This window comes from Colias eurytheme, chromosome 18 (genome assembly GCF_061535395.1).
Source record: "Colias eurytheme isolate Ceu_HAF_F1 chromosome 18, ilColEury1 Martin Lab GWU primary, whole genome shotgun sequence".
Classification (NCBI taxonomy): Eukaryota; Metazoa; Arthropoda; class Insecta; order Lepidoptera; family Pieridae; genus Colias; species Colias eurytheme.
This window is the reverse complement of record NC_142997.1, coordinates 2,445,304-2,472,364: the sequence shown is the minus strand read 5'-3', so window position 1 is coordinate 2,472,364 and position 27,061 is coordinate 2,445,304. Positions and strand designations below refer to the sequence as shown.

The following is a 27,061-nucleotide window of genomic DNA, read 5'->3' as shown; positions in this document are numbered from 1 at the left end:
AATTTCCTTTAAAAAATTTCCTATATTTAATACGAAATTTTACTTGTCTACCTACATCTACTGTTTGAACACTTCTATTATATAAAAAACTAACTAAGATTTGTTTAATAAAAAAATGTTTTAAGGCAAAGAATTAAAACGAAAACAAATAAAAAATGCATAGCCTACTACAATATAATTACAGACTACAGTCCGATAGTTCCCACGTATTTTATCTTCACAAATGGTAATTTAAGGTTTTGTAGCCAGATACATTTCAGACAAGTGACGAACGAGATGTTGTAAATAAACACAATTGCGAATTATTTATTTCTTTTACTTTCAGCGCTGTTGTTAATATAAGATAAGCTCTATAGTAAAGTTTAGACACTTCCATGTATTTCTTGATAATATGAGTTTTATGTTTGGTTGATTAACCAATAAAATATCTAAATTAGTTCATTCTAGTGAAGAGTTGAAAGCAGCATAAGTCTTCCAGAATGTGAGCAACAATCAATAATATTATACCTAACAAACATACTAGAAACTTCTCCAAACACACGGTTATTCTAATCCATACAAATCGTAGTCATTTGCTGCCACCAAAACAATCGTAAAAGAAAGACTCGGTAGCGAATAAAAAAGATCGGTAGCGAACAAAAAACCATGGAGCGGCTATAACTCAGCCGTTGTATGTTAATTGACAGGCGGATCGGCTTACCTTCCCGCGGAACTCGATATTTGCAATGCCAAGTTCATCTCGCAATGCCGCAAATTAACCGTATCATCACATTTGTATCAAATGTTACATCCTTGATCCTCGCCGTGCTGTGGGCGATTTATGACTAATTGTGTTTATGCAACATAATTTACATTTCCTTTCCTATTTGGATTATATGACATATTATCAAAAGTTTAGACGAAAAAGTGACTCACGTTTGCTAGAAAGGCGAATAATAAATAAATCGTATAATCACATTCGTTACAATATGTAGAATGAAATATCCATTTCTTTTTTAAAATACGTAGCAACTACATCTACCGCGCAATTATGTTGTTCAAGAAATGTCTTTTTAAACCACGTCCTAATGTAAAAACCAACAACAGGCACTCTTTGTTAATGACTATGTTAGAGTGAAAGCTAAGATATTATTACGAAATAAAGAAACAAAACAATATTTGCTAATTGCAAACGGATGGTTTTACATTGTTTTTTTTTACTCTTCAAATTATTTGAGTCAGTAGAAATATTACCTAGTTACTAGCGGTCCGCCCCGGCTTCGCCCGTGGTACATATTTCGCAATAAAAGGTAGCCTATGTTCTTTCTCTGGGTTTAAAGATTGTCTGTGCCAAATTTCATCAAAATTGGTTGAGAGGTTTAAGCGGGAAAGCGTAACAGACAGACAGACAGAGTTACTTTCGCATTTATAATATTAGTAGGGATGTAATATTAGCTATGTAAAAATATTTTTCTTTAAAACTATTATGATTTATAAATCCATTGATGAAGGATAAGATATTATAAGGAAGAACACAAAAATAATAATCACGCTCATAGTCGTAATATCTTTATTTCATCTCTTAATTTTACAAACAAAGTTTTAAAATGATTTTAGATCCCCAAGGTACAAAGTACACTATTAAACTTGCAAATCCTTGAATATTAAAGAGATTACGCAATTAATTCGGACCCTGTTTAGGACATGATGATCAGACCGGATGTTTATATTTGGCTGTATTTCGTAGGTCTCCTTCAAGATCGTCCTGCTCCTTAATTTACAATTGATGCCCTTGCAATACATCATGTGTAGATTTATTATTCAATGCAGTCTTGGCAGTATCTATAGATTCTTATCAAATAAATCCTAAAGAAACTTTACTAATGTTTTTTCAAGATTGAAGTGCCGTTTCCACAAAGTAGCAGTTGAATTCATCTTTTGTTGCTTGTCAAGTTATCGTTAAATTTCCCAAATTCTTAAGGTTTATGCAACATTAATACTGCATTACAGGTTGAATATATAACGCCAATGTATACCTTCATTGCTTTTACCACGTCTTTTACAAACTAATTACTATGATATCAAGGTGAATACGTCTTTGTTCAGAGTCATGGCCGCTAATTAACATTTCTTTCATCCTGCTTACTTTCTATACTTTATTATCCCACGGGATTAAATAGCTTTTGTGCTGGTCCAAGTTGAAAAACATTCGAGCTTTCAATTGATTAATTAAACTGGAAAGCGGAATCAATTCTAGTAAATAACGTAAGGATTATTTACCGTAGACCTACAAGACCTCCTAGTAAGTATTGTATAGAAGATCACTGAACACAAACAGGGAAATGTCCTGATATTAACTGATATTCAACCCAAAAAACGATTTTATTAAAAGGATATTTACTTTTTATTCGTTCCACATTCACGGGCGGTCGCTCGTAGCATCAAATAATTTGATAACTTGAGCCACAACCAATAAAGATGATATCAGGCAGAAGCGCGGCAGCAGATCACGCCGCTTATATCCATTGAGATAATATTACTACGTATGGAGGAGACACCACGAACAAAATCTGTGCGCCATTTTTTTGCTCTAACTAAGTTTTAAAAATTATTATTTAGTTAGGTACTTAACGATGAAAGTTATTCCTTTGCACTTTTCCGTATTATTTGTATTATTTGTGCAATATCGTAACACACACGAAGCTCGAAGGCATGTTTGATGCGTTTCACTTTAAAACCATTAAAAAATACCGCTCAACATACGTCACATGACGTATGTTGAGTGGAACATAAGTGATGTAGGCGGTGTCGTCTCCTATTAATATTATCTCAATGCTTATATCTAACAATTTCATCGACAACCTAAGAATGAACCTATCAAATACTTACCTCAATTTTAAATCGTGTAATTGGACACAAAGTGTTTTGAGATGTTCGGAAAGCGATAAAATGCACGTTATCTATCGCTCTGTCGCGTCCACTTGTTAACATTTTTCGAATGTTTATTATTTTATATTTATTACTTAAAGTAGTATGAACCAGGAAGATTACCTTAAATGGAAGTTTCACACCAAAACTTTATATCGTATAGCGACAATTACGTGTTTTATTTATGCTATTTTACGACTTTCATTAGATTGAGGGCTTATGGTGTGGTCGTTTATTTCATTCAGTTTCTTTTTACAGAAGCCTTTTAAATATTTTTGAACACATTTTGTGGTTTATTATACCTTGATATTCGCTGCTATGGTATCCTACATCTCTGACCATGTTTAAAGTAACATGTTGAGTCTTAATTAATTACAAAATAATACATTGTAATATTGTAGGTATATACTATATAGCAATAACATATTGGACTTGTTATTAATGGAATGTTGCATTTGTTGTTACAGATCGCTGCTGGTGGCAGCCATCTTTATTATTAATTGTATATCGTGGACGGCTTCAAGGCATCATTTTTCACACGTAAGTAGTTATTAAATTTTAAGTATCATTATAAATTAAAGTTTCAATTTACATTTAATTGATATCATAAGAAAATCAAGGATGAAGGATATAAGTTTTGAAACTTTGAATACCTACTTTACATCATTACATGTCATTGCAACATGGAGGTACATACCTACACACTCAAAATATTTGTATTTCCAAACTAATGTCTATCGCTGGACCTCCCGACGGTTTGACCCTCACCCTGTGAATGCCAAAGAACACATATTAAGCAATAGGCCGTTCGACTATTGACCTCACCACAACGGGCCTTGACTTTGAATCTCGCCGCTCTCATAAATCACCATCTAACCTTATACCATCCAATTTAATGAGACATCTGTTTTCACAATACACCGATAAATCAATTTTTAGCTAGATGCCGAATTACTTCGTCTATTGGACGCAATTTGCGGACGGTCGCATGAATCGACAATCTATGATTAGAATGGTTTTTTAATACTAGAATAGTTGTTGAAAATAGAACATATCCTTATTTCAATCAAACATACAAGAAGTTAGATCTTTGTATTACAAACAAACTCAAAATTGTATAGTTATGTAGGTAAGTCAATTATTAGAGTATGATTTTCTGTGATATATTTTTTTTATTTGACATGAATTTTACAAAATATGATTATCATTTTATACTTAATTGTTATATAGGTATTTTATGCGCTGAAAATGTAAAGGACAAGATTTTAATCTCGTCACAGATTCCCACGAATCTATGAAAAGCCGCAGGCATTAAGTTAGTTATAAATTAAAGGCCGTGGTAATAATAATACCATACAAATTACTTTCAATTTCATTTCTACATCACACAACATTAAAGCACGTGGAATTCACAGCGTGAGACCAACATTTTCATGATATGTAGGGTTGTCACGTAAGGGTTGTAGCTATTATAATTTCTTTAATCTCTTTGTTTTGTCTTGATTTATACCGTGTACTAAGAGAGAGAGTAATGAAATACTTATTATCTCGAAATAAGGATATAAGTAATAAACATGGCCCTCCTAGTTTGCTAATATGTACATAATATGATACATAGCTGGATTGAAAAAGTATTTATAGTCTAACAAATATTACAAAAAAAAGACGGGTTGCACTCCGGGAGTGCCGGCAGAAGTGAAAACTTGATTATTAACGTTCAGCATGTTTGATATTTTGGAATGGTATCCGTCTTACGCATGGAATATAAGGGCTTAAAAAAAAAAACATCCATCTTACGCTTTTTCGATCAGGCCACGTGTCCTGACGCGAGTTTAAGATTTTATACCTACCCAACGCCGCTAAAGAAGTTTTCACTTCAAAAAATCCAGATAATATAGCCTATCACTATCAATTTCATTTATACACAATTATAAAAATAATACAAAGGAAATAAAAATCAAGAACTAAAAAGCTTGCTATGATAAGCTTACAAAATTTAACGTTGACAACCCTACATAATACTAATTGATCTCTCTAAATAGTCATAAATCTAATCATAAGGCGCCTTCAATTGATGGGTACGTTAGCTTATGACCAACTAGATCGGTCATCTACAGCAAGTCTACAGCACTAAAAATTCGGTTAGCTCATTGCTCTATATTAGCGATTTATGAGGACATTGTCTTTTATATTACACTGTTTAAGACTCGGTCTAATAACTTTTATATGTATAAAGACTAAGCGTGCGTATTTGTAATTGTATTTGTTCCATGCATTGCAATACAAAATCAAAAGATGAATTTGAGAGCCTTCTTTTGTGTAACAAAATCTTCTTATCAGTTAATGCGAGAGACTATTATGGTTGTAATTATAATTGCTGATTTTAAAGCTTAATTACTGATTACTTAAACAAATCGAATACACTCTATTAAAAATTAATTTTGAATACTACTACAGAAGGAAAGACGACGAATTTCTGCTCTACCTTTTAAAAATTAGCAGATTTTCCTCAATTTTACTAAAGAAGGATAGATTATGTTGACAGAACCAACTAAGAGTGTATAGTATACAGTGTACATCACTTTTCATGACATACGTGCACTTCACTCGATTGTATACCCACTTGAACTAGAAAACATTAAACGGCCGGATGTTTTGATCTTTAACGAGAACTAACTATTGAGTCTTAAGGGTTACACGGCAGGTGTAGGTCTAACGTGGGCGCAAGTAAATTACTTCTTATTGCATTATGCAATATTGCATTATGCAGTATGCACCCAATCCAAACACTAGTGTAGTAACCATTTTTGAGTCTTGAGCCGCGAAAGTGGCGGTAAGCAGTCTATGATTTTTCAAGGTATTAAATAATTATCGCATCTTCACAAAGAAAAATCAAGTGATTACTAATAAAATTGTTTGTAAACGATAACGCGTATGTTGATGGCAACTGAAACATTTAATAAAATAAGAGTGCTCTTTCTTTCGTTAAATGGAGGGGATGTCTATGAATATGGGATATATGGAGAGGATATTAAACATTATGTTTTATGGTTCTTTTCTTTTAAATATATCGTGTACTCAATTAGATAAATTATATTTATTAGTCAACGTTCGCATTCTCGTAGCACAAATGCAACAGCTTATCAACATGGTTTCATATTTCATTTATTTCCAATTGTAAGCTCCTAAAACTGTTTCAGCTTAATGCTTTCAACGTAGTCGCTAATCTAATAGCCTTTACGCTTCTCTATCTACAAAGTCGAATGCCCGAGAATCGCTACAAGTTGTTTATTGTCATAACAATATTGTAGAACTTTCCCGCGGTGGAGACGATAAAGCCGCCTGCACATCCACGGGTGGCCGTGTTATATGTTCATACGATAGGTTGTTTTATACGGTTATAAGGAACACATTATTATTATTATTAAATATTGGTTATTAAGGTTGTTTGTAATTATTTCCCTCTTTGAGGTGATAATACCTAATAGTTTATAGAGATAGAGCTAACATTAAAGACAAAGGAATTTTAATAAGATCCTTGTAATATTACGATCTGAAAAGTAAGGTTTAAGCTAGTTTCTACTTATATTAAGATTTGCTTTGATTGAAATTTCGTACACAGACAATATAAAAGTTCTTCGATCGATATTTTTAAGGTAACTTAATTTTGTTATACAGATTCACGGTCACAGAATAAGACACAGGCGGCAGGGCGCGGGGCTCTTCCTTCCATCTTCATATGTTATACCCGGGGGTGAAGGCGGCGGTGCGTGGGGGGAGTGGGGCGAAGTCTCCCCGTGCTCTAGGACTTGCGGCGGCGGTGTTGCCAGCCAGAAGAGGATATGTTTAGAATTCGGGTAAGCATTAAATGCTTGTTTTAAAACACGAACAATATTAAAGTAATAAGCATGAAAATTCTAATATAGGTCTCTACCATGTCTCTACGGTATGTGTCTAAAATTATGAATACACATTTTTTTCTATAAGAGGAAGAGATCTTTTTGTAAAGGTGTAAATAATAATGCAATAGATATTAACATGTGTATTAAAATGTAATATAATTATTTACACAAATTCTAGATCAGATGGACAGCCTCTCTGTGCGGGCGGGGATACCAAATACTTCTCCTGCCAAACTCAAGATTGTCCAGAAACATCCGGGGACTTCCGATCCGAACAGTGCTCTGAATATGACAATGTGAGGTTCCGCGGACAAAACCATAAGTACGTATTCTTAATTATGTTATCCTGGTGAGCTTTTTTAACTCTAACTTTTGTTAGGCTTTTGTATGTAATTTTTTCATCATTCAATTCATTTTTAACATATTTCTGCCCTTTTGGTTTCGGGATTATATTAATTATATGTATATCCTTTTTGGTCTAATATCATCAATAAACCAAATGCGTTTGCATAAAACCACATTAACTGTCCAAAAATGCACTAGGTTGAAGATTTTACACGAATAACATTATTTCAGATGGGTTCCATACACGAAAGCGGCAAACCCTTGCGAATTGAACTGCATGCCGCGTGGGGAGCGCTTCTACTACCGTCAAAAGGAAAAGGTAGCGGATGGTACCCGCTGCAATGAAGAGTCTTTTGACGTGTGTGTGGATGGTGTTTGCCAGGTATAGTATAATAGCTTTATTTTCTGGTCATATGAAGTTAAATATTATTCTATGAAAATTAAAAATAGGTATACTTATCTAGTTAGGAAAAATGTGTATTATCCTCACTCGCAATATTTTTGTATGCATATCTATTATTATGTGAGCATAATGTTACTTGAATATTTTATTTATCACGGATTATTATTTATCCATAGTTGATTGGAACCAGACATAAGTTTTTAAGTAAATAATTTTAATTAAATGAAAGAAAATGAAAGACTTTTCGTAGTATCTACGATCAAAAACAATATAAAAATAATGGTTGATATCCTGGATTTTTTTTTTAATTATTCATATATATTGATCATGACTTATTCCAACTAGCCTGTCGGCTGTGACATGATGCTGGGGTCCAACGCGCGGGAGGACAAGTGCCGGCGGTGCCGCGGGAACGGCACCAACTGCTTCACCAACGCCGGTGTTATCGACACACAAGATCTCACTAAAGGTATGTTTTATGACTAGCTTTTAATGTGGACTTAATTAGAAATAAAAAGAAGAAGAATAGTGTATTACATTATTTAGTTAGGTACATGTTCTTATTGGGTGAAATAGAGAATAACAAATAGAAGCAGAGAACACACAATACGGTTTTCAAATGTTATACACATTTGGTTATAAAAAGTAAACAGGAAAAATTAGGTAATGAAAGGAAAAGTTGTTGCTAAATTTATTGTATTTTTCAGGTTACAATGACGTATTATTAATACCCCAAGGAGCAACGAACATAATTATAGCAGAAGTAAAGGCATCCAGTAATTATCTCGGTAAGTCTCTTATAAACAATAATTTCACTTTAGTGATAAGATTACCTAACCACTTCCAAAGCCTTAATACTTTTATTTTGATCATTAAAATTCTGCAAATTAATCATAGGTAGAATATAGTTACCACTTTTTATTTAAAGAGCGTTTTTCCTTTAATTGACATTAAGTTTGAATTACCAATTTCTATCTTGCAATTAATAGGTACCTTGCTATCTTGCAATTATAACCAATTAATATCTTGCAATTCATTTTTTTCCAGCCCTGCGAGCAAAGGAGGACAACACTTACTACCTGAACGGAGATTACCACATAGACTTCCCCCGCAGTATGGTAATCGCGGGATCCTTGTGGCACTACGAGAGGAGCCAGCAAGGGTTCGCGGCTCCAGACAAACTGCGCTCGCTGGGACCTATCACCGAACCACTTTATTTATCTGTAAGTTATGAAAACTACAGGAAAATAGTAGGTCTAGGTCTCTAATTGAAAATACCCCAAAGTTAAAATAGCTCTTGACTTACGCCTAATTTTCCATAAAAGACGCAAATACCTTAGAAACAATTTATACGTACAATGTGTTGATGACCACATTTGTATATTAAGATACAGCAACACGATACGATGATGTTTTTATTATATTTAAAAAATTGACTTATTTTACTGATGTTATCAGCTTATATGAAATTCAGTGACGCAAAAAATAAATTACACAAGTTTAATACCATAGCTTGTTAATAATTTGCACAATTTCTATCAGATTCTTCTCCAAGAAGAAAATGTGGGTATCGAATACGAATACAGCGTGCCATCAGCTCTGGCGCCACCACCGAACCAGCAGTACAACTGGGTGCATGAGGAGTTCTCTCCTTGCAGTGCTACTTGCGGAGGAGGTATGATTATACGTATTTTAGTTATATCATGATGTTAAATAGACACAAATGTGTTGTTTAATATATGCATTTAATGATAGCTATACCTAAATAAAGGTATAATAATTATTATTGTGTTATACTTCATTGAAGGAATTAATTACCTTAGAATAAAATTCTTAGAAAATAAAAGTATTAACTATTTCAGAACAACACGAATATTTAAGAGACCTATGTTTTATAATAAGACATTCTCGTACAAAAATAAACTGTTTCATAATTGACCAAGTAATTCTTTATGATTTCTTAGTCTAAATTAAGTATTATAGGGTACAAAATAATTGATCTTCCAAAGGCACCCAAACGCGCGTGGTGTCCTGCCGGTCCCGCGAAGAGCTCGACGTAGTAGACGACAGTCTGTGCGACGGGGGCCTCAAACCCGCGACCAACCAGACGTGCAACACGGACGCGTGCCCGCCGCGCTGGGTCGAGGGGCCCTGGAGCCCCTGCTCGAAGCCCTGCGGGGAGGGAGGCTCTCGCTCCCGACAGGTGTACTGCGAAAAAATTATTGTTCAAGGGTAGGTTGCCGTAATTGTATGTAACGTAGTTTCAGTCACTATTGAAGGTAATAAATATGGAATTTTCTTCATTTGTTAAAGAAAATCCAGAATAACGAATTTTGTTAAGACCTTTCTAATAAATTTATATTGTAATGAAATAAACAGTTTTGTATCTTTATTAAAACGTTGCAATTTTTCTATGCTTTATTTTCTTACATTATATTCATGTAAATAAACTTTTTTAGAATAAAAACGATCACGGCTGACAAAGAGTGCTTCGATCTCTATGGACCCAAACCGGAACTTTACCAGGAATGTAATCAGAACGCCTCTTGCCCGACTTGGTTCACTGGCCCTTGGAGACCTGTAAGTACCCTTTTCCATTTAATTAAATAAATAAAAAAAACGATAACACAGTTTATCATTAAGAATTCAATTACTTACGTTTTTTTACACCGCTCCTTGTTTTTCTAGTGCGACAAATTGTGCGGACCAGGAAAACAGATCCGCGAAGTGGTCTGCTACCAGAAGATAAACGGTCGGGTTGAAGTATATGATGACGATGAGTGCCCTGAAGAACGACCACCCGCGGAACAAGCCTGCATGTTGCATCCGTGTGATGGAGTCGACTGGGTGGTTACTGATTGGGCTGGTGTAAGTTCTATTTCTTTAAAACCTACAAAAATAATTGTTTTAAAACTCTGGATATAAGGAAAAACGTTGATTTCCTATTGTTGAATTTAGTCATGAAAAGTTTCAAGTTTGAATACCTTGACAAAATGCCTACGTGTTAATTATTTTACTCGTTAAAAGTTTTCTATTGTAGTTTTATATTATATTTCTGACATATAGGTAATCTTATAAGTGTCTCTCTAAATAACTGGAATATGTGGTTTTAACTGACTAAAATAGTATAACGCATGGTTTTATATTTAAAAAAATAACATGTGGATGTATTAACGTAAAAATGTGATCGCCCCTAAAACTATTCACATCTTAACGATAACATTTTAGTGCGACACTTGCCTGTCAAAGAAACGCACACGCCTCGCCCAATGTGCCACGAAGGACTACCAAGTGGTGAACTCGAGCTTCTGCAGCTACCACCCGCAGCCCGCGCTCGAGGAGCCGTGCGACCCCGACATGCTGCCCGCCTGCGAGGTGCAGTGGTACGCTACACAGTGGAGCAATGTGAGATATTTTTGATAGTTACCGAGATAGTAAATTAATAGGTTATGTCTTGTAGCTTGCACAGAGAAGTTTACGTATCCTGCTTTGCTGTAGCCATAGTTGTTCACTTTTTATAAATTGCTGGCGTCTAAAAGCTTTTAAAAATGATAGGTTGTGGATAAAAATATGTGAATACAAGCCTTTATAAAGTATATAAATTATTTTAAGTCTATACAAACTAAAAATAATTTATGAATAAGCTGGGTGTAATATGTATTGTTCTTTCCCTGATGTGTAAGAGCAGATTTATTTAAGTAAAATATAACTTTATTACAAACTAATTGATTGTTATCATTCACAAATAATGTTGCTTAGCAGTTACATTACTTTCCCGCAGTGTTCAGTAGAATGCGGCGCGGGCAACAAGACGCGTCGCGTGTTCTGCGGCCTGTTCGACGGCGCGAGCGTGCGGCCCGTGCCCGACGCGCGCTGCGACGCGCTCGCGCGGTACCGCGACACCGCGCCCTGCGAGGTGCCCGACGCGCTCTGCCCCGCCAAGTGGTTCGCGGGACCTTGGTCTGAGGTAACTCATTATTTTTTAAAAGGGAATTTATATTAAGTTATAAGGTATTTTATCTCATGTGCAATTATATAATGAAAATGTATAATATAACTATGTTAAATAAGTAATAAAAATTAACAATAATTAAGCACGCATATTACTAGTATGCACACGTTATTTATTTCTCATCAATGAAATTATTTGAACCAAAATATGGCTTTCAAAGTACTTTCCATTATAGAATTCGATCCATCTGAAGTGTAGTTTGAAGGAGGTGTTCGTTTCAAAAGTGCTATATTAATAGTTGCAAATGTAAACTTATATAAAAATGTGTTATGTAGTGCACAAAAGAATGTGGCGGTGGAGAACAATACAGGCGTGTCATGTGTCTGAAAGGAGAAGAGAGCTCGAAAGCCTGCGACGAAGACTCGATACTGGAGTCGTCACAGGCTTGCAATGTTGGACCTTGTGATAAAGGTGATTTTTATGTCTAATTTATGCATCTATAAATGTGTAAATACGGATATCTATCATTCACTTGAAATTTTAAAGAATTTGGAGAGTATTTAACTATTAATAATGCTGAATCGTACATGAACAATCATGTTAATAACAATTGAGTGTTGAAAAATTTTCACAGATGAAATGTTACCAGTTGATTCTAAATCTACTCCAATCATGGATGAAGATGACTATGATGAAGAATGTCCTGCAGAGGAAGAAGATTATCCTGAAGCTGGACTTGAAGCTATAGAATCAACAACCCTCGTAAGTAATATATTGTGCTAAATTTCTCCATATGAAAAAAATGCATCTTTTTAATAACATCTATTTTAATTTTCAGTTTGTTGAGTTTATGTTCAGTGACGCTACTACTACTGGTAAGACTTTTTCATTGAAACCTTATCTTTTTAATTGGATCAAATTACGTACTTATAAATTGAACTAAATAACAAATTAATTAATTTTAGAGGGATCGCGATCTAGTAAAGCGGTCAGCTTCTCTGAAATTGAAACCGAGTTCACAACAGAATCTGGATCCGGATCAGGTAATAATAATAAAATAATCATTTTTCACTTTTACCGACCTAATTTTCAAAAGCATTGACAATAATCTTTTTAGCAGAAATTCTAATTATTTAAAACAACATGGTGTTGTAAAAACTTACATATATTTATTCTCTTCTTAGAAACAACATACATCGAGACTGAAACAACTGAAGAAGGCAGCGGTATTACATTTACGGATCTATCAACAGAGAGTACTGACATAACATCTTCCACTGATAGTTCTGCAACAGATGGCTCAACTATAACTGATACAACTCTTGAAGCATCAACGGAATCAACAAGTTCGGGTATGTTCTTTTTATTTGAGTTCAAAGATCTTGTTAATTTTTTTATTTAGATAACTATGCCTTTTATTCATGTTCAATTACTAAATACCTTCAATAATATAAAATATACAGGTTGTATGAAACACAAAATATTGTTATTAGATACAGAAACTACGGTAACCTCAGAATCGGAAGGAACGACCGAAACTGGTAAAACCGAATCTACATTGAGTACAGAGAGTGGTTCTACAATCAGTGAAGGACCCACTACAGAAGGATCTACTGTAAGCGAGGGAACTACTTCAGATGTGACTACTGAAAGTAGTGAAACTGGGTCAACCGAATTTAGTACGACTGAGAGCTCTGGAACTCGAAGTATAGAATCAGGTAGGTACTGAAACTACTTTAGATACAATTATCTTTTGTCGAATATGGAATGCCTGTTCTCATCTTGAAAGTGGGATCGTATAGAACCTCTGTAACTACTCACTTCTATATGAACCTATAAATTAATGAGTTTTTTATGGATTATAAAATTTATTATGATCTTGTAATATTTTATTTTGAATTATTCACATAGGAACTGGAACGACAAAAACAACTAAATCTGTAGGAATTGGAACGACACCGACATCGACATCGACATCAGGCTCCACAGAGTCTAGCATTTCTACCGGTAGGTATTTAGATATTCCTCTAAAATAAAATTATGTTGTTATATTTTATATTTTACGCAGAATTTTTTATTTCCATTAGAAACATCGAGCGGAACCGATGAAACAACAGCAACTTATTCAACTGAAACTGAAGGTAGTTTTGATAATATTTAAGTACTTTATTCATGAATTAATTAAGTAAGAACTTAGAGCATAAAACGTAAATACTAAATAATTTAAAAATATTTTATGGTAATAACATAAATATACTTACGTCGTTTATAAGAATTGTTTTGTATTTTTTTAAATTCAAATTCAACTTATATTTATTTGCAAGAATGTAGTTGCAAATCATAGATGTTTTAATTACAATATTAATGTGGCTAATACATTCTACCCATTGATTGGGTGTGCAAATATTGCAAAAGAAAGTCGATTAGTCTAATTATTTAAATGTACACACAATTCAATTTTCACAATTACACGAACGCACCACGATTTACACGTTTATATCACACACAATTCAGTTTACACTACTTCAAAGTCGTAAATTCTGCAATGTCATAAAATTGTTTTACCATTATCCAGTTCGTCAGTTTATTTTTGAAAAGATTTACTGGTAGTTCCTTGAAATTGTCCGGTATTTTATTATATATTTTAATAACCATAAATATTACACTGTTTTTAGCTTTGTTGATTCTACACGTTGGGAAATGTAATTTGTTTTGGTATCTTGTCAACAGGCGGATGCCTAGACATAAGCGAATTTACTTCTTCTTTCTTCTTAAAGTATTCCGGGTGATATTTTACAAATAAACATACTTCTCTTATGTACATGCAAGTTAAAGTAAGGATCCGTAATTTACTAAACAGAGGTCTACAACTGTCTCTTAGCTTTGGTTCAAACCGCACAGAGCTCTGATACATTTTTTTTGTGAGACAAATATGAAATACCTTCCGCACATTATGATGTGCGGAATCTTATGAGATTGTCCCCAAAGAATGATTCCATAAGAATTTTCCATTTTCCATTTTCATATTACGATATAGATTATAATATTTTTTTCTCTTATTCTATTATAGGTTCAACAGCGGAGACTTCATCAGATAGTTCAACAACCGAAAGTGCTACGGAAAGTTCAACAACAGAAGTTTCAACTTCGGAGAGTTCAACTGCAGAAAGTGGATCAACAGAGAGTTCATCAACTGATGGATCTACTGAACCTTCTACAACAGAAAGTGGTTCCACAGCTGTCTCCACTGAAGAAAGTGGATCTACATATGGTTCAACAACAGAAAATGCGTCTACAGAGGGTTCAACAACAGAAAGTGGCTCTACAGAGGCTTCAACAACGGAAGGGGGTTCAACGATATCAGCTGAAACAACAGAAAGTGGATCAACAGCTACTGATTTGGAAGGAACGACAGAATCTGGCACAACAGAATCTAGTGACGGAAGTACGGCGACAACTGAAATGATGTCAACTGAAAGTACTGTGTCAGGATTCACTGAAACTACGGAGAGTACTTCAGAAGGTAAGCAAATTGTGATCGTTCAGGTTTTGTTCATGAAAATATTTTTGCATGCACATTTTTACGTACAATTTGTGTAAAATTCTATTTTAAGTAAATATTATTAATGTTACATTAATTTAAACGGATTTTTAAACATCGAGATTTTCTAAGAATACTTAAATTAAATTTTAATTTATCTTTAATAATAAAATGCTTGCCGATCAATCTATAAAAGCTCATATAATTATTTTCTTGTAGAAAGTTCGATTTTGTTTTGTTATTGTTCGTCTTAAATCATTTATTTAAAGATAAAATTCATACAGCCTTAAATTATAATTAAATAATTATGCTTTACTATACAGGCAGCACAGAAAGCACAATCGAAGGAAGTTCTACATCTGAAATGTCCACGTCTGAAGGAACTGGTAAGTTGAAAATTGTTTTATTCTTAGTTTTATTTATTTAAAGACTCAATAGCTCTCTTGATTTCTTTATTTCATTGTTGTTTCGATCAAATATAAAAAAATTATCGATTCGACATTTTCAATTAAAGAAAATTTTAATTAAAATCTAACTTCACTTGCCTGGCCTGCTTATGCTTATTTTATTTACGATTATTATCATCTTTTACCTCAGGCAGCACAGAGATTACAAGCGAAGGATCAACAACTGAAGTTTCTGCAACGGAAGAAACAACATCCTCTGAAGGAACTGGTAAGATAATTCGTTCAATAATATTTTCTTTGTTTATCAAACACAACCCGAATAATAATTACTTAAGTTATATTTAAATTAGGATAAAACTATAGTTTCACAAAATAAATAAAAAACTCTTCATAATTCAATTTTATGTAAATACTAGCGGTCCGCCCCGGCTTCGCCCGTGGTACATATGAAAAATAGATGTTGGCCGATTCTCAGACTTACCCGATATGCACAGAAAATTTCATGAGAATCGGTCCACCCGTTTCGGGGGAGTATGCAGACTAACATTGTGACACGAGAATTTTATATATAAGATTGATTTAACAGGTAGCACTGAAAGTACAAGTGAAGGAATTTCAACGACTGAATTTTCTACTACAGAGGGCAGTACAGTTTCTGGAGAAACAGGTAAGTCTAATATAATCTTTAATATTATAAGTGTCTATTTATTACTATTTTTATTTACATAGATACACAATAAATATTGACATAGATACTCAGCGTACAAATGTTATCACCATACCGTATTTTCCCCCACGGAAAGTATGTAGATAGGTATCTTTAATCTTAAAGAGTGTATTACGAGTAAATAGTTATCTATAATTAATAAATATGTATTAAAATCGGATGCAGGTAGCACAGAGACCACGGCAGAAGGTGGTTCTACCACAGAAGGTGAACAAAGCACGCTTTCTGGAGGCACTAGTAAGTCAATAATTTATAAATTCGAATCTTACATAACTCTGATATAAACTTATGTTTATAAATCTTTATCGTTTATAAATTGTTTTCTTTCATTTTTAATTTATTTTATATGCTTACTCATTTGCAATTTATTTTAGCATCATGGGATTGGACCGCAACGGTTGAAGTATACACGAAGAAACCCAAGTGCAAACCAAGGAGGAAAGTTGCTAAATGCGTTAAGAGCAAATTCGGATGCTGTCCAGACAGAAAGTCACCTGCGGCCGGACCTTTCGATGAAGGTTACTTTTCTTCGTAAATAAGTCTTATTTTACATTTGGATTGATGCAAGATTATTATATCACCAGTTTTTTTCTATTTTAACCGAAAGATGGCAAATATTTTCGCCCGTGACTTGCTAATAGATTGATTTTGTAAAAACTCATCTAACACGTGGCAAAAGCAAAGTGCAGCATAAAAAATACACTATTACATACAATTTCATTACATTTTATTCCAGGTTGTGCAAACCCACAAACTTGCCAAGAGACTAAATATGGATGCTGCCCTGACAGTGTCTCCCCAGCACAAGGCTATAACGACAAAGGCTGCCCCATCATGCCATGTAACCAAACTCTATACGGATGTTGCAAGTCTGATAATGTTACTGCAGCTCAAGGAAACGATGAAGAAGGATGTCCACCCCCACAACCAGCTTGCAAATCTTCTAAGTACGATCTGGTCAATGTAATAAAATGCTTTTACACGCACGCATATCTGTTCAGTATTATCACTTTCATTAATTTGTAGATTTGGATGTTGTAAGGACGATCAAACTGCGGCGAAAGGTGAAAATAAAGAAGGATGTCCTGAAACAGAACGGACTGTCAAAAATACAACAGACGTGGCTAAAGAAGAAACCGGTTGCGCGAGTACCGAATTCGGTTGTTGCTATGACAACGAGACGGATGCATCTGGACCGAATGGAGAAGGATGCCCTTGCAGTATTAGTGAATTTGGTTGCTGCCCTGATGGTATTGGTACAGGTGAATAACGCTACATATTTATTAAGTTTCAAGTTTCGATCAAATTACTATCAAAATCATACGTCATCGTCGATAGGTTATTTCTTTAACAATGGCAATATTTTTCCAAAGCTCACGGACCGAACTTGGAAGGATGTGTAATGTCATGCATCACTTCTGCATACGGCTGCTGCCCCGACGGCGAGACCCCGGCGCATGGACCGGAGCAACAGGGCTGCTGTTTACAAACTGCATTTGGATGCTGTCCAGATAATTACAAGCCCGCTGAAGGACCACACTTTGAAGGTAACAGCATTCTCATAATATTATCTAAACTATCTATACTAATATTATAAAGCTGAAGAGGCTGTTTGTTTGAACGCGCTAATCTCGGAAACTACTGGTCCGATTTGAAAAATTCTTTCGGTGTTAGATAGCTCATTTATCGAGGAAGGCTATAGGTCTATATCATCACGCTATGACCAACAGGAGTGGAGCCACGGGGGTGAAACCGCGCGGAGCAGCTAGTGTAGAATATAGAAAAAAAAATATCGACGTTTACATAGGTTCCCTACACAGATTGTTTATTACCAACTATTATAATAATTATTTTATCTTTATATTTGCATTGCACATAGTCGCTATAAAAATTCCGTTGTTATGTTCACAATTTTGCATTTTTAATGAAAGTAAAATATTATTTCCAGGTTGTGGCTGCGTGTACGCACACTTCGGTTGTTGTCCAGACAACAAGACGATAGCTCGAGGACCCAACAACGAGGGATGTGGATGTAAATACACTGAACACGGATGCTGTCCAGACAGGTAATAAATTATCTCCACGACCTAATATATTTTTGTTAAATAATTATTTGAAGTAAAATACTATTTATTTTTTTAGGCACACGACAGCTCAAGGTCCTGAATTTGAAGGCTGCGGATGTCACACGTATCAATTCGGTTGTTGTCCCGACGGAGTCACAGTGGCTACCGGACCAAACCTACAGGGCTGTTTGTGTCACGAATCCAAGTACGGATGCTGCGGGGACGAAGTCACTCCAGCGAAGGGCCGCGATGGTGCTGGCTGCGACTGCTCTACTAGTAAATACGGTTGCTGCCCAGATGGAGTCACGGAAGCAGCCGGCGAGAAGTTCCTTAATTGTACTGATGCTCCAGAAAATAAACAAGGTAGGATAGTGTTTGTGAATACCATTGTAATAACCACAAAAGCTTTTGTAAAATAAAATATTTTTTTTAAGAATTTTTACCATAAGAGAAACTTTTCTTAATTGTTTATTCTGTAAAATTCAATTTATTATATGTATAAAATTTTTATTTATCCGGATTTTTTCGGAATTTTATAGAAAATAAAAAGGAAAGAAGCATTAAATACAGAGAAATGAAAAACAAGGTTCAAATAACGATCCAGAGTTGTCATATCAAAATATATAAATTATGTTTCAATAGTATTTATTGTATTTAGCTTCGTGCTCTCTGGCGAACGACCGCGGTACGTGCAGGAACTTCTCTGTGCAGTACTATTACGACATGACGTACGGTGACTGTCTGCGCTTCTGGTACGGAGGCTGCGACGGCAACGGCAACCGGTTCAATAGTCAGGATGAGTGCGAGGCTGTGTGCGTGCACCCATCGCCCAAAGGTCATTCATTATTATAATATATCAACAATTTTCCACTTATTAACACCTATTCTGTATTTTATATCATTATTAGTAAGTATGTACTTATGTTTGCTTTATGTATGTTTATTTTGTACATTTTATTAATGTGTTACAACTATGTATTACATCTTATCTGTGGTATTGCCTTATTTTTGCTGACCCACAATATATTGTTAAATTTCCTCTGATTGTTGGGTTGCCTGGTAGAGATAGCTACCTAGCGATAAGGCCGCCCTTTGCTGTTTCTTTTAAGTCTTGTCTTTGTTTTATGTATTTTCAAAGCAATAAAGCATTTTCATTCATTCATTCATATATTCTATTAAGTAATAGATTAATACTATAATGAACAACTTTATTTTCGGTTTCTCAACTTGATATTATAGTATTAGAATATTGGTAGGTACTTCAGAACATTTTTGAGGACTATTGGCGATTATTAAATGTAGAACATTATAATATTATGTTTTGTATTATAAAATCTGTTTGTTATCAAACAGATTTTCCACAAAGTAGCTAGTTGGTTTTAATTCTATTTTACAAAAGTTTTTGTAAGGAATATTCTTTAGAATCGGTGTCGAAGTTTTATCTATTAAACTAAATTTTTATTTTTATAATATGTATTATGTAGTTCATAATATTATTTTTAAATTACAGACGCATGTAACTTGCCAAAGGTGAAGGGCGGTTGCTCAGGCTACTTCGTGCGTTGGTACTATGACTCTGCGCGGGAGCAGTGCTCGCAGTTCGTCTTCGGCGGCTGCCTCGGCAACGCCAACAACTTCGAGTCGCTGGAGCTCTGTCAACAACATTGTGAACCTGAGAAGACTGAAGGTAATTTGTATGGAAATAATTAATAAAATACAGTAGGTCCTCTACAATAGACATAAGTCATTTATTCAGTTTCAACCGCGTCGGTTTATTGCATATTGCCACAAATTGATTATATCCAAGCAGTAAGTTTCAAAGTCGATTGTGACGCTCATTAAAAAATTATGCCTACACGTGTAGGCAGAGTTTTGCTACGGACACTTTATGATGATGATTGAGAGTATTTATTGTACGTTAATGTGTATTTAATTTCCATTAGACCAATGCAAGCAACCGATCTCGCGCGGGTCGTGCGCGGGCAACTTCCTGCGCTGGGGCTACGACGCGGGCACACGACGCTGTTCCCAGTTCATCTGGGGCGGCTGCGAGGGCAACGCCAACCGGTTCGGCTCCGAGGCCGCCTGCCTGCAGCGCTGCAACCCGCCCGGCGCTCCGCAGGGTGAGACACTTTATCCAGAACCTTATCTTTCTGTGTGTTTATGCATGAAATTTAGTAGGAAAATGTTGTCCTTTTTAATTACAAACAAAATATTCATAGGCCTGTACTACAAAAATATATCACTAGCGAGAATTTTATTTCTGATCTTTAATTTAAAAATATTAATCTTTCTTATGCTTGGTGTTTCTGGTGTCTTATGAATAACAATCTGGGTACTATCTTATCTTTCAATTTCTTGGTGTTTTGAATGCTCTAATTAATAATTTCGTTTGTGGTAACTGGTAGTACTAACCCTCCTTCCGCACAGCCGCATGCTCACTGGCACAAGACGCCGGCAACTGCTTCAAGAAGCAGCCGGCGTGGTCGTTCAGTGTGTCGGAGAACAGATGTGTGCCCTTCTATTACTCGGGCTGCGGTGGCAACGACAACCGCTTCGACTCCGAACAGGCCTGCTCTGAATCCTGCCCTAGTGAATATGGTAATTACATCTACATGACCAAGTTCTTTTACAGTTCCCGTTGTCCTAGCTAATAAATCTACAGATCCGATAGACCAGATATACAGGGAGAAACGTTTTCATGGAAACTTCAGAAAGGTAGGAAGTGGAAGATTTGTATTTAATTACTCGATTTTTCCAATTTCTTCTCGCCAGAACATCACGTGGTTTAATAATGTTCTTCACTAAATCTTCGAATGTAAAGGTATGTTATTATGTTTATTACTGGACGTTCATCTTTTATTAACGCTTTGTGGTGTGAGTAAATAATAATAATTAATACGATATTGGGGTAAATATTTGCTTTGCATTGGTTTTAATTTTAATTGTAAATGGCGTGACTTGGTAATTTACGGAATGCTAAGTAGTTAGAAATAATTCTGTCTTCATCTTAATATTCTCAACTTCGCATGCTTCTATCGTTCTTGTCTTAGATTTTTTGTGGCTTATAATTACTTAAAAGAGTTAAAGATGTAGTGTAAATAGCGTATCTCTATTTCACCTACGTTATGTATACATATTTATCACTTCATTAAATAATTCTTTAATATTTAATTACATTTCTACATTTCTAGTACAAGAAATATGCACACTGCCTGCTCTCACTGGTGAATGCGCCGATTATACTCAACGTTGGTTCTTCGATACCGCCAAGAGGAGGTAATATATTTGAAACATTTGTTCAATCTCTGCATCTTAATTCTTAACAATATAATAACAAATTTGCAAATTTTGGAGATGTATACTTTAATAAGAGCTTCCTTAACTTAGGTGTCGTCAATTCTACTACGGTGGCTGTGGAGGCAATGCTAACAACTTCGCCAGCGAGTGGGAGTGCGAAAACCGCTGCTCAGAACAGATCCTCACCACCACTGTGCAACCTGCAACCCATCCGTCCGGTAATATTCCTGATCACTTTGTTATGATTCTCGACATGTATCTCGACAAGTTCTATGGAAGTAGTTATAGCGTCGTATATTTAGTGAAACTTACAGTAGTCACTTTTAATGCTACTCAGTATAGTTATATTTAACTTTACTGTTAAGAAGAAAGTAGAAGTTCGTAAAATTGATAGATTGATCTCTAGAACTGAACGGAACAACTTTAATGTTAAAGAAATCAGTTATTCAACAGTAGCAAGAGCGTTTAGAAAAGTTTACTAACGTAGGTACATAAGCAAAATGACTTCCTATCTTTCCAACCCTTTATAAAGCACTAAAAAAAGACGGGTTGCACTCCGGGAGTGCCAGCAGAAGTGAAAACTTGATTATTAACGTTGAGCATGTTTGATATTTTGGAATGGTATCCGTCTTACGCTTTTTCGATCAGGTCACGTGTCCTGACGCGAGTTTAAGATTTTATACCCATTACAGAAAAAGTGCTCAACGCCGCTAAAGAAGTTTTCACTTCAATATTGAATTCTCCAGAGTTCTGTTTCCTGGAACTGGACCCGGGCCCATGCACGCAGCGGGAGGCGCGCTGGGGCTACTCGGCGGCGCGCGGCGCCTGCCTGCCCTTCCAGTACGGCGGCTGCGGCGGCAACAGGAACAACTTCCCCAGCCTCGAGTACTGCCAGTACTATTGTGCGACTACGCAAGGTTCGTGTTATGCACTTATGTGATGATTTTTCCTATTGAAGCGTTATAGATGTAACCACTGCTGGTCATAGGGAGGAGCCAAAGATAAATGAAACTATACCATCAGTCATCACACACCATCTGCTACTACATTTAGATTTATATACTGCAGTTTTATTAGCCAATGTCTATTTAGGTACCAACGTTTATCTTCTTTGGATAAAATACGAATTTCTAAAATTTCTCTTGCGTTTGTTTTTATGCGAGTATTAAGTTAAAATGAAAGTCTTTTTAAGGATTTAAAACTTCCAATAAATTCCAGTTTCTAAAGCTTATATAATGAAATAATATGAATTAATTGCAGACGTTTGCCAATTACCAATGATGTCGGGTCCATGCGAAGGCTCACAGATGCGCTGGTTCTACGATGCTGCGTCTGACTCCTGTAGCCAGTTCACTTATGGCGGCTGCGAGGGCAACGATAATAGGCGAGTCTATATAACTTTTCCCTTATTGTTACTTATTCAGTAAAAAGTAGCAATAAAACATATTTTTAACTTGTTTCTCAAAAGAAATATTTATTTATTTATTTATTACTTTATTCCTCTTAAAAATTACAAATTGAGACTTAATCTAGGATACATTGTACCTAACAAACGGCGGCCTTATCGCTAAATAGCGATTTCTTCCAGACAACCGGTTGTACAGAGAGATATTAATAGTGACATGGTTAACTAAAAGTAACATACATCTCCTATAATGACTATATTTTTGTGTGTATGTTTGAAAGTTTAATCATTATAGCTTTATAGCAAGTAACACCTCAACGTTTTTATTGTCACAGGTTCGAAACTAGAGATGAATGTGAGCGTCGCTGCAGAACTGGCGCAGCACCAAGCACTACAACCGCCGCTCCGGTATGTTTATTAAAAAAGATACTTAAAATAAATTATGCTATTCATATTTATCTACAAAGATTCGAGTTCGAGTTTAGCAGACATGTGTTGGAAATTTTTACTCTGATCAAACGTGAAACTAACTAATTTCGATAGGTTGCCAGACCTTAAAAAAATGACTACAATCACTATCTTCCCTGCGTACTATATTCACCATTTGATTAATGAGTTTTCCAACATTTTTGGGACCATCACAAACTTTGATAACACAAAAACACACCCATTATTTATTATGCATATTATTTATTTATTTATTTATTAAAAAGGTTCATCACCAGTTGTTACATATATGTATCATTCACGTAAAACAGTAACAATAGGATTTACACATTATTATGCACAACTATTACAGATGAATACTACATTCACAGAAATTAAATTATAATTATTTATATCAAGGTACTCATCATTATTTATTATGCATGAGCATTAAAATTTATATCAAGGTACTCATATTCCCTTAGAGCATACGCAGCGAATGCGAAGTGCTACCAGAGCTGGAGGAGTGCGAGGAGGCGGGTGACGTCTGGTACCTGAGGCCGGGCGTGGGCTGCGTGGCGCACCGCAACGCGCCGAGCGGCCGCGCGTGCCGGCACGTCGCCGTCTGGGACTCGCAGGAGGAGTGCGAGCGCTTCTGCGGCTCCTTCCAGGGACTCGGTATGCTCTTAGTGATCGAATTATTGTTCGTTTATTGATAGTTGTACACTGATGAGTTTCATGTACGGAGTGAGATGTGGACAGATTAATTGGGATAATGTCATGAGTTTCATAAATGTATACGGCGGTGATGGTAAACTGATTTATCAAACACGCTATCGGCCAGAAATTGATAACTGACTGGCTATGTCGCGTTAGTGTATCGTAAACTTACATTGTAACTCTTGATACGATTAATTTAGCAATATAGATATTTTGTATTTTTGAAGTGAAACTTCTTTATCGGGGTTGGAAAAATTAGTGTAACATTTTTTCGTTACGCGTGACATTTTTCCGTTACGCGCCATCTTTTTCTTATCCCTACCACGCGTGATTGGACCGACGTATTTCTGTAAAGTTGCATATAGTAAAATATTTTTTGAAAAATGAGGTCATAAAGAAGTTTCACTTCTTACGTGTGTACACTAGTATACGCACACATTTTTTTTCAAATAGCATTACTTGCCTATGCGTCAAAAGAGCCTATGCGTCTCTCAAGGGCCGGCAAAACAATCGCAAGGGTACCTAGGTAACGTTGCAATTGCTATGGGCGGCGGTGAACACCTTACATCAAGTGTACCGCCCGCTCCTTTGCCGGTTGTAGTAATAAAAAAAAAAAAAAAAAAACTTGCATGTTGTCAAATACCATGTTTTTAACAAAACTCGAATCAAATATTCCAGATTAAATAAAGACGTGTTAATACTCCATATTATTGTACATTCGTTTCAAATTATTATTACTTATAGTTGACGGTTGTTAACAAAGTTTTTGTGTCCAGACGTGTGCCGGTACCCCATGGACCCGGGCCCGTGCCGCGAGGCGGTCCCCAAGATATACTACGACGCGGCGACGGACCGCTGCCTGCCGTTCGCGTACGGCGGCTGCGGCGGCGGACCCAACCGCTTCTCCACTGAGCAGGAGTGTGAGGGCGTGTGCAGACCTAATTCTGGTTTGTACCCTTTAAATTATCTATTTAATTCCCACTACCTTATCAAAGCTATTTTCTTAGTTGCAGTTTTGTAAAGCCTGTTTGAAAAAGAAATAAAAATCTCAAAAAATACCCGAATTCGCTTCCTGTTTAGACAGCTAGAGTAAATGCCGTCTATATCTTATAGTCAGAAATTTTCCAAATACATATTTTGTAAATAGAATTGAATATAAAAAACGTAATTGCCTATTGTTTAGATCCATGCCAGCTAGAGGCCGAGCCGGGTAACTGTTTGGGCAACGAGCAAATGTGGTACTACAATATGTACAGGAAGCAATGCTTGCAGTTTTCGTACAGCGGTTGCAATGGAAATGAAAATAGGTCTGTTCTACTTACACATTTTTCTGAATCATCAACTGAAAGATTTTCAATAAAATGAAAATATGAAATCTAACCTGAACAAAAAATAAATAGATTGTAAGAAGCCTTTCGACTTGAGGTCTTCGCCTTATTTGTTTTTCATAAAGTAAGTCTTAAATATTTAATAAGTTTTATGATTCTAGGATGAACTATAATAACTCCATGAACTATAATATCTAATAATATGAATTTGTGACCAGATTCGCGACCCAAGCTGAATGCGAGAACCGCTGCTTAGCCACCACACATACGGCCATTCCGATCACGAACGCGACCACAACAACGACCACGACCACGACTACGACCACGACCATGGCTCCAACTCCATCTGGATCTTTAGAAAACAGATTCGTTAGTATACTGACTTAGTACTTACTGTATTATTTGACTTAATAATTTAGTACGTGACATTCATTTGGTTGCATTTTTTGGTTATGTTTTAAATATATTACCTATAGATAAAAATATGTTTAAAACATTTACCTACTATCTATATGTACTAATGAACTTTATACAAAATGTATATGAATTATGATATAGGTATTTACCTTCATTGTAAAGTCGGTTGAAGAACGAGTCGCAGTACATATTCTAATTTTTTATTTATAAATTATCTGCTAATTAGTTATTTCATTTAAGTGTAATCTATCGCGTTGTTTTTTTAAATGGCATAAATTTCTTTCTTTCTTATTAAACTAAAAAATGCCTACAAACAGAACGTCGAGTGCAGCACGCCCGCGTCGCTGGCGCCGTGCGGCCGCAACGTGTCCGCGTACTACTTCGACGAGCGCACGCAGGCGTGCGTGGTCGGCGACATGGGCGCGTGCGGGCTGAGCAACGCCTACCGCTCGGAGGAGGAGTGCGAGCGGCGCTGTGGGGCCTTCCGCGGACTCGGTGAGACGCAATATATTAATATAGACGTGACAACGTCTTATAATTCGATAGAGCCGGCTGCACGCACGAAAAAACATAACTCATGCGGCGTTACCTCGCTCTGAGGCGTTCCATGTAAAGCTTGAAGTGCAAGCGAGAGCGCGGAACGAGCGACAAAGAAGCACAATCGGACGTTGACACGTTCGACTATCGTCAGTAATCCGACTTTACAGACAACCAATTTTTTCAATATAATTAATAATATTAACAATGTTTTTGGTTACTAAAATTGTGTACAATGTAATGAAATAGTGGAGCTATGAGAAACTGGTATGTGGCTACGGAAAGCATTGATTAAACTATATTTCATACGAGAGTTGATTCTACTTCTACAAATTAAGATCCAACCCGAAATATTTTGAATGAATGTAGGTCTAGAAAGTCTTCACTCACACAAAAGGTCACTAGTGAAACTGATATAATAAAGGACCTTCTTAAACTTGCAACTAAACATGACTTCTTCTACAGACGTGTGCAATTCGCACCTCGACCCTGGCCCATGCATTCACGCGATCGAAAAAATATACTGGGACCCGACGACGGGCCGCTGCCTGCCCTTCGCGTACGGCGGATGCCTCGGCGGACCCAACCGCTTCTCCTCATACGAGGAGTGCCAGGAGGTCTGCGGGGACTCTGGACCAGGTATGTTCTATTTCCCACTTTCTAGAACACGCTCCTTAG

At 35.9% G+C, this 27,061-nt stretch overlaps 1 protein-coding gene across 3 annotated transcripts in view; it reads left to right on the top strand.

The window, feature by feature from the left end:
- Positions 1-27,061, top strand: part of Ppn (proteoglycan-like sulfated glycoprotein papilin) — an 84,369-nt gene that overhangs the window by 41,509 nt on the left and 15,799 nt on the right. For 2 of the 3 annotated variants that reach the window (XM_090112089.1, XM_090112087.1), the window contains exons 2-48: positions 3,375-3,447; positions 6,586-6,764; positions 6,988-7,131; positions 7,386-7,536; positions 7,903-8,026; positions 8,265-8,345; positions 8,605-8,780; positions 9,100-9,232; positions 9,567-9,789; positions 10,017-10,137; positions 10,246-10,425; positions 10,786-10,962; positions 11,339-11,524; positions 11,845-11,980; positions 12,144-12,271; positions 12,348-12,384; positions 12,475-12,552; positions 12,694-12,861; positions 13,003-13,227; positions 13,421-13,516; positions 13,597-13,650; positions 14,580-15,032; positions 15,374-15,436; positions 15,648-15,725; positions 16,044-16,124; positions 16,350-16,421; positions 16,559-16,702; positions 16,921-17,131; positions 17,211-17,446; positions 17,558-17,731; positions 18,133-18,250; positions 18,327-18,613; positions 18,909-19,085; positions 19,761-19,937; positions 20,194-20,373; positions 20,681-20,851; positions 21,445-21,529; positions 21,641-21,768; positions 22,297-22,467; positions 22,811-22,934; positions 23,291-23,363; positions 23,867-24,059; positions 24,878-25,048; positions 25,285-25,408; positions 25,648-25,798; positions 26,164-26,341; positions 26,849-27,022. In XM_090112089.1, the coding sequence (XP_089968215.1) occupies positions 3,375-3,447; positions 6,586-6,764; positions 6,988-7,131; positions 7,386-7,536; positions 7,903-8,026; positions 8,265-8,345; positions 8,605-8,780; positions 9,100-9,232; positions 9,567-9,789; positions 10,017-10,137; positions 10,246-10,425; positions 10,786-10,962; positions 11,339-11,524; positions 11,845-11,980; positions 12,144-12,271; positions 12,348-12,384; positions 12,475-12,552; positions 12,694-12,861; positions 13,003-13,227; positions 13,421-13,516; positions 13,597-13,650; positions 14,580-15,032; positions 15,374-15,436; positions 15,648-15,725; positions 16,044-16,124; positions 16,350-16,421; positions 16,559-16,702; positions 16,921-17,131; positions 17,211-17,446; positions 17,558-17,731; positions 18,133-18,250; positions 18,327-18,613; positions 18,909-19,085; positions 19,761-19,937; positions 20,194-20,373; positions 20,681-20,851; positions 21,445-21,529; positions 21,641-21,768; positions 22,297-22,467; positions 22,811-22,934; positions 23,291-23,363; positions 23,867-24,059; positions 24,878-25,048; positions 25,285-25,408; positions 25,648-25,798; positions 26,164-26,341; positions 26,849-27,022 (7,064 nt within the window). The remainder of the gene's footprint in view (positions 1-3,374; positions 3,448-6,585; positions 6,765-6,987; positions 7,132-7,385; positions 7,537-7,902; positions 8,027-8,264; positions 8,346-8,604; positions 8,781-9,099; positions 9,233-9,566; positions 9,790-10,016; positions 10,138-10,245; positions 10,426-10,785; positions 10,963-11,338; positions 11,525-11,844; positions 11,981-12,143; positions 12,272-12,347; positions 12,385-12,474; positions 12,553-12,693; positions 12,862-13,002; positions 13,228-13,420; positions 13,517-13,596; positions 13,651-14,579; positions 15,033-15,373; positions 15,437-15,647; positions 15,726-16,043; positions 16,125-16,349; positions 16,422-16,558; positions 16,703-16,920; positions 17,132-17,210; positions 17,447-17,557; positions 17,732-18,132; positions 18,251-18,326; positions 18,614-18,908; positions 19,086-19,760; positions 19,938-20,193; positions 20,374-20,680; positions 20,852-21,444; positions 21,530-21,640; positions 21,769-22,296; positions 22,468-22,810; positions 22,935-23,290; positions 23,364-23,866; positions 24,060-24,877; positions 25,049-25,284; positions 25,409-25,647; positions 25,799-26,163; positions 26,342-26,848; positions 27,023-27,061) is intronic. The other variant, XM_090112088.1, reaches the window with a different exon arrangement.